This window comes from Giraffa tippelskirchi, chromosome 3 (assembly GCF_054371585.1).
Source record: "Giraffa tippelskirchi isolate mGirTip1 chromosome 3, T2T-mGirTip1v1.2.pri, whole genome shotgun sequence".
In the NCBI taxonomy this organism is placed as follows: domain Eukaryota; kingdom Metazoa; phylum Chordata; class Mammalia; order Artiodactyla; family Giraffidae; genus Giraffa; species Giraffa tippelskirchi.
The window spans coordinates 32,779,980-32,797,021 of record NC_137277.1 but is presented as its reverse complement, the minus strand read 5'-3'; the positions used below and the strand labels follow the sequence as shown (position 1 = coordinate 32,797,021).

Genomic DNA, 17,042 nt, shown 5'->3' with positions numbered 1-17,042 from the left:
TCTCTTCCTGATTAGATTATAGAGAAGCTCACATTGATCTTACCTTTGGGAAGAAAAGGAAAGTGTGGGTCTCTTTTGGCCCTTGAAGTCTAATGGGTACAGGATGAAGTCAGGTGCCTAGAGGTGAAGTTCTTTCTCCATGTTTAAGTTCAGTTTTTCTTCCTCCTTCGGTTCTTAACTTGAAGCTGTGTCAGCATATTCCTAGCTAAGCTCTCTCAGTAATCAGCTAGAACGTCGTAGCCAGATTCAAGCACTTCTCACAACTCTTGAAATTGGAGACTCATTCTCCCCAGTTGAGTAACAGGGATGCTCCAGGCTTGTAGCAGCTCTCTTGTTCAGGCTTCCTGGCTTTAAGGAATGGTACCATGTCATCCAGTCGGCTTACCCATATCAAGACCAGGATAATCCAGGGGTTTCTTGGTAAAAACATTCGGTCCCTCTGAGCTCCAGTTCATTGGAGACCATCAGTGTTTCTAATTGGCCAGTCCCCAGATTCTGTGAATGGTGGGAAGGACTGTCTTGAAGACACTCTCCATTTGGGTGCTGTCCTGCATGACAAGCAGCAAATCAAGGCTTTCCAGACAGTGTGGCAAATGTGCCTTCATCTTGCTCATGCAGGGTCTCCTGTCCCTTCAAAAGCTGAAGGAAAGAGCAGTATTAATCACTGAATCTCTCAGGGATGTATCAGTATCCTCAGACACGTCATTAATTCAGTTTGACCCTGTTCTTGCAATTGATCTGACTCACTCACATGGATCAGGCTTCCACAGAGCAGAAGAGGTATGTTCTCAGCATGAAGTGAGCAGTAAATGACATGTGCTAGGATATTCAGATAATATGGATTCCCTGATCTCAAGGACCGACAGACTCAGGGTCAGTTTCAAAAATGAGTAACTGAGGACTTCCCTGGTGGTCTAGTGCGTAGGACTCTGTGCTTCCAAGGCAGGGGATGCAGGTTCCATCCCTGGATGAGGAACTAGGGTCCCACATGCCGGGAGGTGCAGGCAAAAAGAAATTAATAATCAGACATGTCCATTGGGCCCAGCTTTGATGCCCACTGGGGAGGCAGTTCACAAACCCCACAGAAGATGGTGCTTCAGCCAATGGGCAAAGGAGAATTAGCCATTTGGAAAAAGAGAAGTGGAAAGCAATGGTATTACAGGCAAGGGAGGCAGAACATGGAGAGAGACGGGGGGATGAAAACATAACACACAGCTGGAGGACTGCACATGTGTGTGAGTGGGATGCAGGATGCGGGAGGTGAGGATGGAGAGGTCCAGGTGACTAGGCTTAGACCATGAATGAGCACTGAGGAGTCCAAGCCTGAAAACAGCATCATGTAGACACTACTCTTGTGACTGCAGAGAACAAAGTGGATCATGGTAGACTCAAGGCAGGGGCTCCATGCGGATGGGGGGCAGGGTGATTGCAACAGCCCGGGTGAGAAGCAGGAGGCCTGAACTGAAGCCGTTGTGATGAGCATGGAGAGAGGAGGATGGATGTGAGGGACACTCAGGAGGGAGAATCGGGAGGATTGAGTGAATTATGGGAGCTGGAAGAGTCATCACTCAGTTGTGTCTGACTCTTTGCAACCCCATGGACTGTGACCCATCAGGCTCTTCTGTCTATGGAATTCTCCAGGCAAGAATACCGGAGTGGGTAGCCATTCCCTTCTCCAGGGTTTCTTCCCAATGCAGGGATCAAACCTGGGTCTCTTGCATTGCAGACAGATGCTTTTACCGTCTGATCCACCAGGGACAGATCCAAGCGTAATTCTCTGTCTTCTGTCTGGACCAGGAAGTGGAAAGGGGTATGTTTTGCTGCTCCGTAGATGGGACCATGGGATGGGAAAGTCACCAGGCCAGAAGAAACAGGCTGAGTTACAATACCCTTAGGGTTTCAAGCACAGCTGTGTCACTGCTCCTTATATGTGCAGTTATGGGGCTGAGGTTGATGTTTACCAGCTGCTCACATCCCAAGAAATCATTTAAGTCACTTATTCCTCTCTCTGTCTGTACCCACATCTAACGCAGGCCCGAATCTTTTTTTCCAAGATCACACACATGAGCACCCTATTTCCATTTCTCTTAATTATAGCTTTGCTCATCCAGACTTTTCAGGCATTTCTCTTTTAGATTAAAATACTTGTGCATGATTATTTCAATTTCAAAGACTAACTGCACCCTTTTCCCTCCTATTACTTTCTTGTTCTCACATTGTATTGTTCCCCCAGGCTTTGGAGAACTGCTTCAAGTTTATTAGGTGCATTAATCAGGTCTGTGAATATCCTGACAGTTTACACCAGAGCTTTGAAATGGGAAGCGGGCTGTTTGCTCCCCTGTCTGGAGGTTCCTTTCACTACTTAGGTCAAATTACCTTTTATGTGCACTCAGCTATAGGGAATGGATGTCAGCAGATTCAAACCATAAACAAAAATTATGCCACAGGGCAAATGAAGTTTGGAATAAGTTTGACAAACGATCACCTCTTACAAATATTTGAGGATCCAATATTGATTCAAGGATGTTCATAGGCACTGTGGAAAGAAGCATTAGGAAGATCATTTATTATCTTCTGTGCCTATCCCCCAACACTCTGATAACTCCTGTCTTACCTACTATTTCTGAACTATACTCTGTTAATAAATTAAACAGAATGTGGGCTTTTAGAATCTGTCTGATATATACTAACACCAAGAAGCCAAGTTCACTTTCCACATTCACTCTAGTCGAGATAAAAGGTAGAACCAACACACTCCAACAATTAGTCTTCGAAAGAATGCATGGAAGGAACCTTCATGCTGGGTTATCTTTCCTGATGGCTCACTTGCCGTGAGGATGTTGCATTCCTTTCCTTCTAATTCTTTCTCCACTGCTCTCATAGAGGAGAAAGCTCCTTGCCTATTCAGACAGAGGGCCCTCTTCAACTCTGAGAACTCCAGGCCCTTCTGAAGCCCTCGCTGGCTAGACAACAGTGAAGTTACATGATGGTATTCAGTCTTAAGACGAAAATCCACCACCAGAGCATGCCAGCCAAAACTATTTAGATGGAACAAGAGGGAATCAAACATAGCAAGCATCAAAGTTAATCTGACACTAATTTAATGGTATGCATAACTGTTATTGTGTTGCATGGTAATTAGGCTTAAGTGGCGAGCAGTTCAGGTAAATAACTTTAATTAGGATTACTTTCCATCCATCAAGTCAAATATTTCCAGAGACAATTGAGAGAAGAGGCAGTTCAAGGGAAGTTTCTTGCATGTCATCATCTTCCCACCAAACAACACACACACACATGATTGCAAGAAATGGCCAATTCTCTAGTCATTCCTTTTCCCTCTCAACTTCTTTATATTGGACTCCATGATTCCCTATTCTAATTTTAGAGAAAGAGGGTGTTCACACTTAAGTCATGGTATCCCCAATATCTGGGGCTTCTCAGGTGGCACTAGTAGTAAAGAACCTACCTGCCAATGCAGGTGACGTAAGAGATACAGTTTCGATCCCTTGGTTGGGAAGATCCCCTGGAGGAGGGCATGGCAACCCACTCTAGTACTCTTGCCTAGAGAATCCCATGGACCGAGGAGCCTGGCTGGCTACAGTCCACAGGGTTGCATGGAGTAGGGCACAACTGAAGTGACTTAGCATGCACATATGCATCCCCAATATCTAGCCACCCCTCAAGCACACAGAAACAGGAAGACCTGAGACTGGTGATGGGAAGAAAGGATACAGGGAGGCTAGGGAAGGAAAACCAGAGGCTCCTTGAAGGTTGTTCTGGATGCTCCTGACCCACATGGGAACCTGTGAATGAGCAGTTCTTATGTCAGAGAAGAGGTTCTGCCAGGAATGTGGGTTGAAGGGTCCAGAACATAAAGGGGGTTCATGGGGTGAGGACCAGGAGCAGCAGTGGGAGTCCTGAACATGGGTAGAAGAAGAGGAGGAAAGATGAACTTGAACTGTAAAGTTCAATGTAGTGCTTACAGGAGTCAAGTGCAGAACCAGAGATCACTGCAGGACACCAGAGGAGACGGGGCCACTTAAAGGAGGAACTTGAGAGGCGTGGAGCCTGACGGGAAGCACACAGTTCGGGAAAGCCAGGCAGCACAGATCCGTGGTCAGGACTTTGTACTCAGGCTTCAGGGTCCCTCTCAGAGGTTCTCCCACCCAGAGGCACTGCTTTCTGAAGGTGATGCAGGCCGTTAGTGTAAGCCTCACCACAGAGAAGGAAGCCAACCTGGGGAATCTGAAAAATGCTGTTAACTGCTATTTACAATAGCCAGGACATGGAAGCAACCCAGATGTCCATCAATGGATGAATGGATAAAGAAGCTATGGTACATGTGTTAGTCGCTCAGTCGTGTCCGACTCTTTGTGAACCCATGGACTGTAGCCTGCCAGGCTCTCCTATTCATGGAATTCTCCAGGCAAGAATACTGGAGTGGGTAGCCATTCCCTTCTCCAGGGAATCTTCCTGATCCAGGGATCAAACCCACACCTCTGTGTCTCCCGCTTTGCAGGCAGATTCTTTACCACCTGAGCCCCCAGGGAAGTCCCAATGGAATATTACTCAGCCATAAAAAAGGAATGCATTTGAGTCAGTTCTAGTGAGGTTGATGAACCTAGAGCCTGTTATACAAAGTGGAATAAGGGAAAAACAAACATTGTATATTAACGCATATATATGGAATCTAGGGAAATGGTACTGATGAACCTATTTGCAAGGCAGGAATAGAGACTCAGACATAGAGAACAGATTTATGGACACAGCAGGGGAAGGAGAGGGTGGGATGAATTGAAGGAGTAGCATTGAAATACATATATTACTGGGTGTAAAACAGATACCTCCTGGCGTGGCCTTTGCCTTCACAACCTCTGCAGTAACAGGACAATGCTCTTTTGTGTCAGGTGGGCTGGACACCAACAAGTGAAACAGAGTCTGAAGGGGGCTCAAACAAAGGGTTATTCTCCCACTGGACCTGGGAAGGTGAGGAGTATTTTTATTACCCTCTTGGATGCAGAGGGCTTCTCTGATGTTTCAGTGGGTAAAGAATCCGTCTGCAATGCAGGAGACACAGGAGATGCAGGTTCAGTCCCTGAGTTGGGAAGATTCCCTGGAGTAGGAAAGGGCAGCCCACTCTAGTATTCTTGCCTGAAAAATCCCAAGGACAGAAGAGCCTGATGGGCTATGGTCCAAAAGGTTGCAAAGGGTTGGACGTGATTGAGCACATGTGGATGTAGAACAGATCCAGACAGGACATTCCTCTTGAATCATCCTTCCTCCTGCTGGTTATGCTCATCCCACTCTGACCTACCCTGACTATCTTTCCTTCGAAAGCTTTGGTGAAAGTCCCTGCTCTTTGCTAAAACACTAAGGATTTAAAGGTTCGAGCTGCCGTGGCTCTGGTGATTCTAGGAGATGGTCCCTGAGTTCTCCACTGATAAAGGGGAAACACTGTGTCTTGTCTTGCAGGTTTGATAGCATTGACCCTCATCAGACGCTGGATGCCTGGCACCTGGAGACCCAGCAGATGGAGTCCACCATGGCCTCCATTTCCGCGACTTCCAGCTTGTTTGAAGTCACTGTCCCTGACTATAAGCAGCTGCGGCAGTGCAGGAAGGAGGCGTGCCAGCTGAAGGAGCTCTGGGACACGATTGGGATGGTGACCTCCAGCATCCATGCCTGGGAGACCACCAGGTGGAAGGATATCGACGTGGAGGCCATGGAATTAGAGTGCAAAAAGTTTGCCAGGAACATCCGGAACCTCGACAAGGAGGTCAGGGCCTGGGAGGCCTTCACAGGCCTGGAGAGCACCGTGCTGGACACCCTGACCTCCCTGAGGGCTGTGGCCGAGCTGCAGAACTCGGCCATCCGGGAGCGGCACTGGAGGCAGCTGATGCAGGCCACGGGCGTGACCTTCACCATGGATGAGGGCACCACCCTGGCCCACCTCCTGCAGCTGCAGCTGCATCACTTTGAGGACGAGGTCCGAGGCATCGTGGACAGAGCCGTGAAAGAGCTGGGCATGGAGAAGGTGCTGAAGGAGCTGCAGACCACCTGGGCTGGCATGGAATTCCAGTATGAGCCCCACCCACGGACCTGTGTGCCCCTGCTGCAGCCCGATGAGGACCTCATCGAGGTTCTGGAGGATAACCAGGTCCAGCTTCAGAACCTGATGTTGTCCAAGTACATTGCCTTCTTCCTAGAGGACGTGTCTGGCTGGCAGAAGAAGCTGTCCACTGCTGATGTCGTCATCTCCATCTGGTATGACGTGCAGCGCACATGGTCTCACCTAGAAAGCATATTCATCGGATCTGAAGATATCCGGGCTCAGCTGCCCCAGGTACCTGCTACAGAAACCCTGCTCCCTCTGTTCCTGACTCCTACTCAAGGGACAATCCCCCAGTCTCTGCATCTTCTAGACCATTCCTTCTCTGCCTCCCTGCCTTGGCTTCATCCAGGGGCATCTCCAACAATTATAGACCTTCTAAGACACCAAAAGTCAGGCATAGGAAAAGAGAGAAGGTGAAATGCGTGCCAGTCAGCTTGTTCTTGGGCTTCCCTGGTGGCTCAGTGGTAAAGAATCTGCCTGCCGAAGCAGGAGTCCCAGGAGACCTGGGTTCAATCCCTGGGTTGGGAAGATCCCCTGGAGGAGGAAATGGCAACCCAGTCCAGTATTCTTGCCTGGGAAATCCCATGGACAGAGGAGACTGGTGGGCTACAGTCCATGGGGTCTCAGAGTGGGGCTCGACTTAGAGACTAGACAACAGCAAACACTTTGTTCTTAGATGGGTAGGAAAAAGAAAGGAGAACCTGGTTTAAAGAACAAAAGAAGTGAACCGGAGAAAAGAGGTCAGAAATAGGAGCTGCGCTTGTGTTGCTCTACACGTAATTACAGTGTGGGTACCGACTGGGAAGCCAGCATCATTTCCAGGCAGGCTTGAGTTCCTTCTCTGCAACGAGCTATTTTGTAAACCTCCGGCCTGTGCCAGCAGGCTTAAACATTAGTCTTCAGCTAAGTACTAAATGAGGAATTTCTCTGAGATATGCATTCTTCTCATTACTACCTTTCTAATTTGTTTGCCCCTTCTAATTGTCCTAATTAATGTGCCATTACTGTACCCCCTCTCTCGGTGGACTCTAATTCATTTAAAAAAAGATTTTTGCAGACTTATTCCATATCCCACTCCAGTATTCTGGCCTGGAAAATTCCATGGACAGAGGAGCCTGATGGGCTACAGTCCATGGGGTCTCGAAGAGTCAGACACTGCTGAGCGAATAACACTTCCATATCCCTCAGCACAGTGAGTTCTTTGCTTGCAAATTAATTTGATTCCAAAATGTCACATGTTGTCCAGACCTTGTTTCAGAGTTAAAGCACATTCTATCAAATCATATTTTTCCAGCTCATCCCACAAAAGCACATTTAGTATGATGATGCAGATTAAAGTTTGTACATCTGCAATGAAAAATAACAGAAAATAATTCCACTAAAGCTACTGTCATGAAACAAAATCAAATAAGCCAGATTTTATTTGTCTCCAGTGCTAATGATTGAAGAAGGGCAGGATTGATGAGAAGTGGGGGAGAATGTAGGTGAAGAATTTTGCAGGCATTTTAAAAGAGGCATTTGAGAATTTACAATAAAAAATAATAAATAATTCGTATCATTAACTTCTCAGGTTTATGTGTAAAATACATTTGTCTTCTTCGTAGTGACAATATGGTAACAAAGACAACTCTGAAATACAACAAATCAGTCACCATGTTACACCCTAACTAGTAAATATTTTCATTCACTAGGAATATTTTCCACTTTTTGTTCACATATATACGTGTTTTTACACAATTGCTCTCAGGGTAATTACAATTTTCCAGTCAATTCTTTTCATTTCAAACATTTATGTCAGATATTTCTGGTGCGTGTGCATACTCAGTCGCTCAGTAATGTTCTGACTGTTTGTGACCCTATGGACTACAGCCTGCCAGGTTCCTTTGTCCACGGGGTTCTCCAGGCAAGAATACTGGAGTGGCTTACCATTTCCTACTCCAGGGAATCCTCTTGAACCAGGGATTGAAGCTGTGTCTCTTACGTCTCCTTCGTTGGCAGATAGATTCTTTACCATGGAGTCACCTGGCAAGTCCCTTATTTCTGATACTTCCTTTTTGTTTATTTATCTTATTTTTGGCTGTGCTGCGTCTTCACCACTTTGCTTGTGCTTCCTCTAGTTGCGGTGCACAGGCTTCTCATTGTGGTGGCTTCTCTGGTTGCAGAGTATGGGCTCTAGGCATTTGGGCTTCAGTAGTTGTGGCTCACAGGCTTGGCTGCCCTGAGGCACGTAGAATCTTCCCGGACCAGGGTTGGAACCCGTGTCCCCTGCATTGGCAGGCAGACTCCTATCCCACTGCACCACCAGGGAAATCTTCTGATGATTCTATAATCTTAATAATTTTTCATTTTTAACTGGTGAAAGATACCTCATTTAAGGAATCATAATTTAAGTCTTGATAGGGGAGAGGCATGGGTCACAGAGGTCCCAGCAGACTGGGGCCAGCAGCCCAGGCTTGAGTCCACCCTTTCAAGGACCTTTAGGGAAGTTACTTGAACTCTCAGTGCCCTGGTTTTCTCATCTGTAAATTGAGACTAAGCCCGGTCCCTGCATCCAGAAGTTCATTAAAGCTGCACGTTCAGCACACACCATTATGATTGTTGTTATGTAATCATAACCATGCAAGCTCTCACCAGGTACCAGGTGTTGGGCTGAGGTGCTTTGCATTTAGTATTGTCTCAGTCATTTCAACAACGTTATGAGAGTGTGTGTATTTGGGGAAAATGATAATATTTAATTACTTTTGACATCACAGGCTTCCCCAGTGACTCAGATGGTAAAGTGTCCACCTGCCAATGCAGGAGATGTGAGTTTGATCCCTGAGTCAAGAAGATCCCTTGGAGAAGGGAATGGCTAACCACTCCAGTATTCTTGCCTGGAGGATGCCTTGGACATAGGAACCTGGCAGACCACAGTCCTTGGGGTCACAGAGATTTGGACATGACTAAGCAAGTGAAACTTTCACTTTCACTTTGACATCATACTAGCACCTTTGCTGCCAAAATGCTTACTTTGGTTGTAGAAACTTTTGCTTGGACCCAGAAAGCACATAGGGTCCACCATCTGCCTGACTTAGGAATTATACAGTTTACGCCAACAGTTCTCCAAGTGTGGTCTGATGACCTCTGGCAAGGGGTCCCTGAGACCTTTCCAGGGGATCCTCAAGGTCAAAACTATCTTAATAATGATACTAAAATGGCATTTGCTGTTTTCACTCGTTCTTCTATTAGCACACAGTGGAATTTTCCAGAGGCTACATGGTGTGATATTACAACACACTGGATGCAGAAGAAGGGAAGAGAATCTGGCTATCTTCTAAGTCAGACATTAAAGAGATTTGGCAAAAAAAAAAAGTGCAATGATGCCACTTTTTCCTCTAAGTTATACTGTTTTGGAAAATATACTTATTTTGGATTAAAATATGAATTATATTAACATAATGTGCTTATTATTGTTATTTTAAATGAATTGACAAATATTTTTTAACGTTTCTCAACTTTAGCTTCTAATGTGAAATATGCACTGATAGATATAATATTACCTAATAAATAAAAGCTCTTTGCACTCCCCAGTAAGTTTTACAAACATAAAGGGGTTTTTAGACCAAAATCTGTGAGAACCACTGATTCAAGCTAAAGGTATTTCCTCCTTTGGGCCTAATCTCTGTGTTACACAACCTAGGAGCAGTTTTTAAAAGCAGGCTTGGTACATGAGGGTAGCTTCTTGGAGTTGAAAGGGGTAGGGGTTAATTTTTTCCACACTTTAATTTGCAGGATTCTAAAAGATTTGAAGGCATCGACATAGACTTTAAAGAGTTAGCTTATGATGCTCGGCAAACTCCAAACGTAGTGGAAGCCACCAACAAGCCAGGTCTTTATGAAAAGCTGGAAGATATTCAGAGCAGGTGATGGTCGGTGTGCAGCTGCCTTTGTAATGGAGAGGCTTTCTGTTTGTCTCTCGGGTCTTTACCTTAGTTAACTGCCCGAGTGAGAGAGTGAGCATGTGTGTCTGTTTGTGTACCTTGATTTGCCTGTGTGCTCAGGTAATATGGGGTATTGTTAGAGGTGTTTATTCTGATGGAAATGTACTAGTAGGGGTGTATGCACATGCCCACAGGTGTTCCATGTGTACATCACTCCAGAGTGCAATCCACAAGTCACACTCGTTTGCATTTAGGTAACATCCACATGTCTGTGGATCCTGGCAAACCTAACAAGGAAATTCCCTGTGCCCTCAGGCTGCACCTGTGTGAGAAGGCCCTGGCGGAATACCTGGACACCAAAAGGCTTGCCTTCCCCAGGTTTTACTTCCTCTCCTCTTCTGATCTTCTAGACATTCTTTCCAACGGCACAGCCCCTCAACAGGTAAGCAGGGAAGTGCTTGTAGAAACAGTCAGAAGGATTGAGATGCTCCAGGAGAAGAGTTTCAGGTTCCCCATTATGCCCCATTAAGCAATGTATCTATTTGACTATGTTGCCGTCAGCATGGTCCCTAACCTCATCTCTGGCTACCTGCTTTTTTTTTTTTTCCTTTAACCTTTCTAGGTAGCCCAGTTTCTTTCCAGTTGGATCTCTGTAGAGATCAAAATTTAAATTAAATTTTTGAAAATTTCTATATGCTTGGATCCTTGCTTTATCTTTCTCTAACACATGATGAGGTTTTTGTTCCCTTTCTGAAAACTGGGGCTTTCACTATCTTGGAAATGTTTTCTTCCGTATACTTTTGCATAATATTTCTTTTTTCTTAAGTTTCTTTTTTTATATGGACCATTTTTAAAGTCTTTATTGAATTTGTTACAGTATCGCTTCTATTTTACGTTTTGGTTTCTTGGCCGTGAGGCATGTGGGATTTTAGCTCCCTGACCAGGGATCGAACCCACATCACCTGCATTGGAAGGCAAAGTCTTAACCACTGGACCACCTGACAAGTCTCTATATGGTGTTTCTATTCCAGTTATGTGGATAATCTTTTCCCTCAGATTCATCATATTCCTGTAGGTTGAGATTATTATCTTTGTCTATTCAAACATATTTGTACATATTTATACACTCTTTTCTCTCTTAGTCCTCTTTCTTGGCATTCTTCCATGTTCCTCAGATTTATCCACCATATATAATTTGTGTGTGTTTATTTGCCCTTTTGTGTTGCTAACACTGTTAAAAACTACACTGCCCCATTTGTTGTTTTCTTTATTTTTCTGCCTCTACCAATTCTTCTTATCTTCTACCTCAAATTTTATAGAGTTCATGTTTCTTTCATTTAATTGAAAGCAAAACAAGGTGATATTTTTTTTATCACTACTTCTGTTTCCTGTATTAAGCTTCTAATATATATATGCTCTTACTCTATTTCTTGAGTCTGGCTTTCTCCTTCTTTTAAGTTGTGGGATAATTTCACGGGTCTTGTGTTAGTTGTGGTTGTTGCTTTAATCCACTATTTGTTCTTGGATAAAGAAAGGTCCATCTCTATTATTTGTCCCAAGTCACCGGGTGGGATCTCCTCCAGCACCTTCAGTTTACTTCAATACTCTTAGAATTTCTCCTGCCATCTCATAAGCAAGAAAGCTGATTGCCATAAATGTAAAGGTTGAAACTCATAGTTCCCCAGAGGCCCTTGTATTTAAAATAAAAAACAAAAACTCTACCTGGGGCACCTTCCTGTTTGTCATTTCTTCTTCACCTGCTGTTCTTCTCACCTCAGGACCACAGTGTGGTTCTGTCTGGCATCCTCCTAGGATTACTGCCTAAGGCATCACTGCCTCCGTATCATGAGATGCCATGCTTGGGAGAAGCTCCAGTACCACCAGGCTTTCTGCCTGCTGTGAGTTTGCTGGCCCTTGCTCTGGACCCTCCAGAGGCTGGTCTCCTGCCTCAAAGTGGTTCCTACAACCGACTGACTTCTTCCACAGGCCATGGTCACCACTGCCCTTGATCCTCCAGATCTGGGCATGTTAGCATTCATCTGTAGACTCCCCTGTGCCTACCCTCCTGCGGCACAGTAGTGTTTTCTTAGGAAGAGGGCTTATGAATTAGTGATTGCTCCAGTCTGTTCCCATCCGTAGTAGATCAGGCAGAAATTAATCAAACTTTTGTGGCTTCATTGGTTTGTAGTTAACACGTGTTGCCCACTAGATCTATATTCCCTTTTATCCAGTCCAACTAAATCCCATCTTCACATCTTCATCATTCCCTAGCTTCCTTCTAAACATTTGGTACCCAACACTTTCATGGTTGTCACAGGGTAGCCCTCTAAGCAAAACAATAATAATAAGTAGCTTGTAAACAATAATCATAAGTAATTTCCTGGACATGCTCTCCACTTATAGGTTCAACGCCACCTTTCCAAACTCTTTGACAATATGGCCAAGATGCAGTTCCAGCTAGACGCCAGTGAGAAGCCAACCAAGACCAGCCTTGGCATGTACAGCAAGGAAGGAGAATATGTGGCCTTCAGCGAGCCCTGTGACTGCAGCGGGCAGGTAACACATGCCTCTCTCTCTCAAGTGTCTGCACTCAAGCATCAGCCTTCAGAACAGCCTTTGTGACCTTGGACCAGAACTGCTGTCTGTGCCCAGGGACTGCCCAGTCCTCTGACTTGAACTGACATTGGAGCAGCTTCCAGCACCCACTTTTCTCTCCCTGGGACATGTCAATACCTATATATCTTCCTCGCTCAAAGACCTGTGCAGAGAGCAATAAAATGCACATAAACAACTCCCTGAGTCAACAAGAAAAGAGTTTGGAAATGATTAGCAGCACCAGGAGACTTTAACGTGACAAGCCCTGGAGCACCCCACTGGGGAATCTGGGTCACTGACACCTTCCCCGGGAGAAAATGCCCTTTGAAATCAGCCATAAACCTGAGCGTTCACTTCTCTGTACACGTACACCTCCTACAGCCCTACCCCGTGGAGAGCCCACCACCACCCTGCTCCAGAACCTACCAGCTCTACATCTCCCTGGCACAGTTCAAGAAACACAAAACATGACACCCTTCTCTCCTTAACCATCCGACCCATCTTTCACCATCTTCACTAAAGTAGACAAGCCCATCTTTGTTCATTATCCTACTGCATTTTTCTCCTTTGCTTCTTTTTTCTTTTCTTTTTCTTTCCCTTCCATTTCCTCTGTGCTGTTCTCCATCATGTCCCATTCTTAACAACCCCATGGACTGTAGCCCACCAGGCTCCTCTGTCCATGGGATTTCCCAGGCAAGAATACTGGAGTGGGTTGACATTTCCTACTCCAGGGGATCTTCCCGACCCAGGGATCCAACCCAAGCCTTTTGAGTCTCCTGCATTGGCAGGTGGATTCTTTACCACGAGTGCCACCTGGGAAGCCCCTGTTACCCTAAATATCCAAAGAAACATGGTCCCTGGAGTGCTAATCCAGTCCAGAGTAAAACCTGGAGAAAAGATCTTCTTCAGAGTTCCACCTTCATCCAAATGCATCTTGGAAAGTAACTCTAGTATCTGAAAATAGGCATTCTCAGTTTTGTGAAAGGGACCTTGGGGTTTGAGTCAAACCTTGGGTGTTCTTTCTGTAGACTCAGAAAGCATTTAGTTGGAAAATATAATCAGTACTCACTGTGGGCAAGATCATGAGAATCCACTGACTTATTTACACCCCTAGGTCAGAAAGATCCCTTGTAGTAGGAAATGGCAACCCACTCCAGTTTTCTTGCTTGGGAAATCCCATGGACAGAGGAGCCTGGCAGGCTGCAGTCCTTGCAGTTACAGAGTCAGACACGACTGAGCACGCAAGCACAATCCAGATGAAGATTTCCCCCTGATCTCTGGTCGGCAGCCTTGTCTCCCCTAAACCTGCTCCTTTGACTTGTGGGTTCCAGTGGGCACACCGCCCTCCCCACCCCCATTGTTAATTGAGCCTCGGTCTCAACTACCATTGCCCTGCATTGCACAAACGACTGGTTTCCCTGTGCCTTCTGGCAACCATTTGGGGTTGCCCATCTTGCCTGGGCTCATCTTCTTCACTGCCTCCGTCTGAGTGGAAGAAAATGTGTATCGCTGAGCACATCTTCTTAGGAACCCCGAGTCTAACCCCAAGTTCTTCTTCCAGGTAGAAAAATGGCTGAACCACGTGCTGGCTCACATGAAGGCCACGGTGAGGCATGAGATGACAGAAGGTATAACCGCCTATGAAGAAAAGCCCAGGGAACAGTGGCTCTTTGACTACCCAGCTCAGGTATCCTCTGATCCGTCCTCACCCGCTCTCCTCCTCCATGACCTCTGTCAGCCTCCTGGGGCTGCCAGGCTTCACCCATGCTTCAGGGTCAGGAGAGGCTGGTCGGGAAGGGGTCAGCAGGAAGGACCAGGGAATTGTCAGCCGTGACACAATTCAGCGATTACCTCTGGGCATTAAGAGTTGTCCATATTACTCCATTAGCTGCATACAGCAGGGAGAAGACATAAACAATTCAACTCACTGTGCCAGCCCTCTTTGTATGCACCAAGCTCTTTGCTGAGCACAGGAGACACCACCAGGAAACAAGACAATGTAATCCCACCCTGATGGAATTTACAGACTGGCGTGGAAGTCAGCCACCTAAAAATGGGATCTGATGTGATGATAAAGGAAACTCAGGGTCCTCTGGGAGCTGGTTAATGGGGTCTGGGGACGACCCTCCTGAAGATATGATTCTTGGCTGAGGTTTGAAATAGGAGCTGGCGGGTGAAAGATAGACGGTAAGAGCACCCAAGTGTGGGAAAGTGTGTGGACAAAGGCTCAGATGCAAGGGAGAGTCTAACGTGTTCGAGGCATGAGTGTGGTTGAAGCAGGAGTAACAGGTGGAGGGAGCACAGGGCAGCAGATGGATTCGGGGGAGGAAACTGGGACACAGTTCTTACAGACCTTCCTGGTGAGTGATGTGATTCCAAGATATATCTAAGGACTTTCCCAGGATCTCAGGAGGGTAATAAAAGAAAGAGGGGGAGCTGATGAGGTTATTTTTTAGTGACCCTGGCTGCAATACACCACCCCTCCCTCCCCTGTTAATGTCTAGTATTGGGCTGGCCAAGAAGTTCTTTTGGGTTTTTCTATAACATCCTATGGAAAAACCCAAACAAACTCTTTGGCCAACCCAGTACTACTACTGGTACATTTGGGGGTTATAGATATCTCATGGTGATTGAAGCCCTAGGAGTTAGGTAAGATTGGGTAGACTGAACTGAGGCTGCAAATCAAACCCACGAGCATCATCCAAAGGCTGCATAGGCACAGAGAAACCAGGACAGCAGAATGAGAAATAGTCCCTTTTCTGACAGAAGGAACACCTGGCAATGATAATCATGGAAACTTAAAAAGAAGGCATTGATAGCAGGTGAGAGGTCAGTTATGCCACACATGTCTAAGAGATCAAGCAAAGTAAAGAGGCTAAGGAACATCTATGACCTTGGTGAGGCCATCTCAGTGAAGTGATAGAGAAGAGATCACACTGCCGGTAGTTGAGAAGGGAGAAGAAGGAGGGAAATGTTGACAGTGAGTGTAGACAGAGCAGAGAAATAAGCCAGTGCTGCAGAAGGGAAGGGGCCTCCCAGGTGGCGCTAGTGGTAAAGAACCCACCTGCCAATGCAAGAGATGAGGGTTCAATCCCTGGTTGGGAAGATCCCCAGGAGAAGAAGATGACAACCCACTCCAGTATTCTTGCCTGGGAAATCCCAAGGATGAGGAACCTGGTGGGCTACAGGAGTCCCAAGTATAATTGCACATCACATTCAGATCATTCCGACAAGATCACACTGCAGGAGGAACCTCTAAAACAATCCAACGTGTCTAAATCCAAAGGCAAAAAAAAAAAAAAAACAGGTAAATTCAAGAATGGTACTTTTTACTACAACAGAATTCTCTGCTTTACGAAGTGAATAATTCCCACCAGGATTCCTTGTTTGCCTGAATCAGAATTTTGAGTCAAGAAAATGTGTTTCTTCCGGCATTCTGACAGATTCATCTAGAGCAGAGTCTCCTGAGCCAAGTGGGACCACAGAGGATCAGTGTCTCTAAATTCTTCACCATGCAGAATCAAAATTATGCATTTTCTGTATTAAATCTCCTGTTTCTCAGCAAGCAGAAGAAAGGTTCATTTAAATCACTTTTTCCATTTATTTATTTTGAATCTCTGAAGAATACAAATCAAAGTGTTGTTGTTTGGTTGCTCAGTCATGTCCGACTCTCTGCGACCCCATGGAATGTAGCCCACCAGGCTCCTTTGCCCATGGAATTTTTTAGGCAAGAATACTGGAGTGGGTTGCCATTTCCTTCTCCAACAAATCAAAGTGACCACACTGAATTTCAGTGTAATTCTTCCTGACCCGCAGAGAGTAGACCTTTCAAAGTTAGAGACACAGATGTAAGAATGGACATGCAGACACAGGGCAGGAAGGGGAGAATGGGATAGAAGGGGAGATGGGATTGACGTGTCTACACTACCATGTGTGAAATAGATAGCTAGTGGGAAGGTGCTGTATAGCACAGGGAGCTCAGCCCTATGCTCTGTGATGACCAAGATGGGTGGGATGTGGGGTCCAAGATGGAGGAGATATATGTATACACATAACTGATTCACTTCGTTGTACAGCAGAGACTAACACGTGTTGTAAAGCAATTAGACTCCAGTTAAAAGAAAGAGCAGGCTTTTCAAAGTATTAAGTTTGAAGAGATTTTTAAAGATACAGTGTAAGTACTATGGGCAAGAAAAAATCTGCCAACATAATCAGCAGTGGCTCACTCAACTAGAATGCTTCAACTGTAAGGGGTTCCAGAAGAACAGAGCAAAGACTGAGTATCATTGAGATGCCCAGTCAAGACTTTGTTATCCTTCCAAGCACAGGAAAGGTGCTGTGGCCTGAGAAGCAAAAACAAAGATTAGTGTAGCAATTTCTAAAAGCTACTAACATTGACTCGAATGAGCCTTTAG

General features: G+C 45.6%; 1 protein-coding gene across 1 annotated transcript in view; it reads left to right on the top strand.

Annotated features, from left to right (window-relative positions):
- Window positions 1–17,042, top strand: part of DNAH9 (dynein axonemal heavy chain 9) — a 286,190-nt gene that overhangs the window by 77,775 nt on the left and 191,373 nt on the right. Inside the window, exons 20-24 of the mRNA XM_081580689.1 lie at window positions 5,473–6,343; window positions 9,884–10,014; window positions 10,348–10,474; window positions 12,436–12,588; window positions 14,189–14,314. Coding sequence (XP_081436815.1) covers window positions 5,473–6,343; window positions 9,884–10,014; window positions 10,348–10,474; window positions 12,436–12,588; window positions 14,189–14,314 — 1,408 coding nt within the window. The remainder of the gene's footprint in view (window positions 1–5,472; window positions 6,344–9,883; window positions 10,015–10,347; window positions 10,475–12,435; window positions 12,589–14,188; window positions 14,315–17,042) is intronic.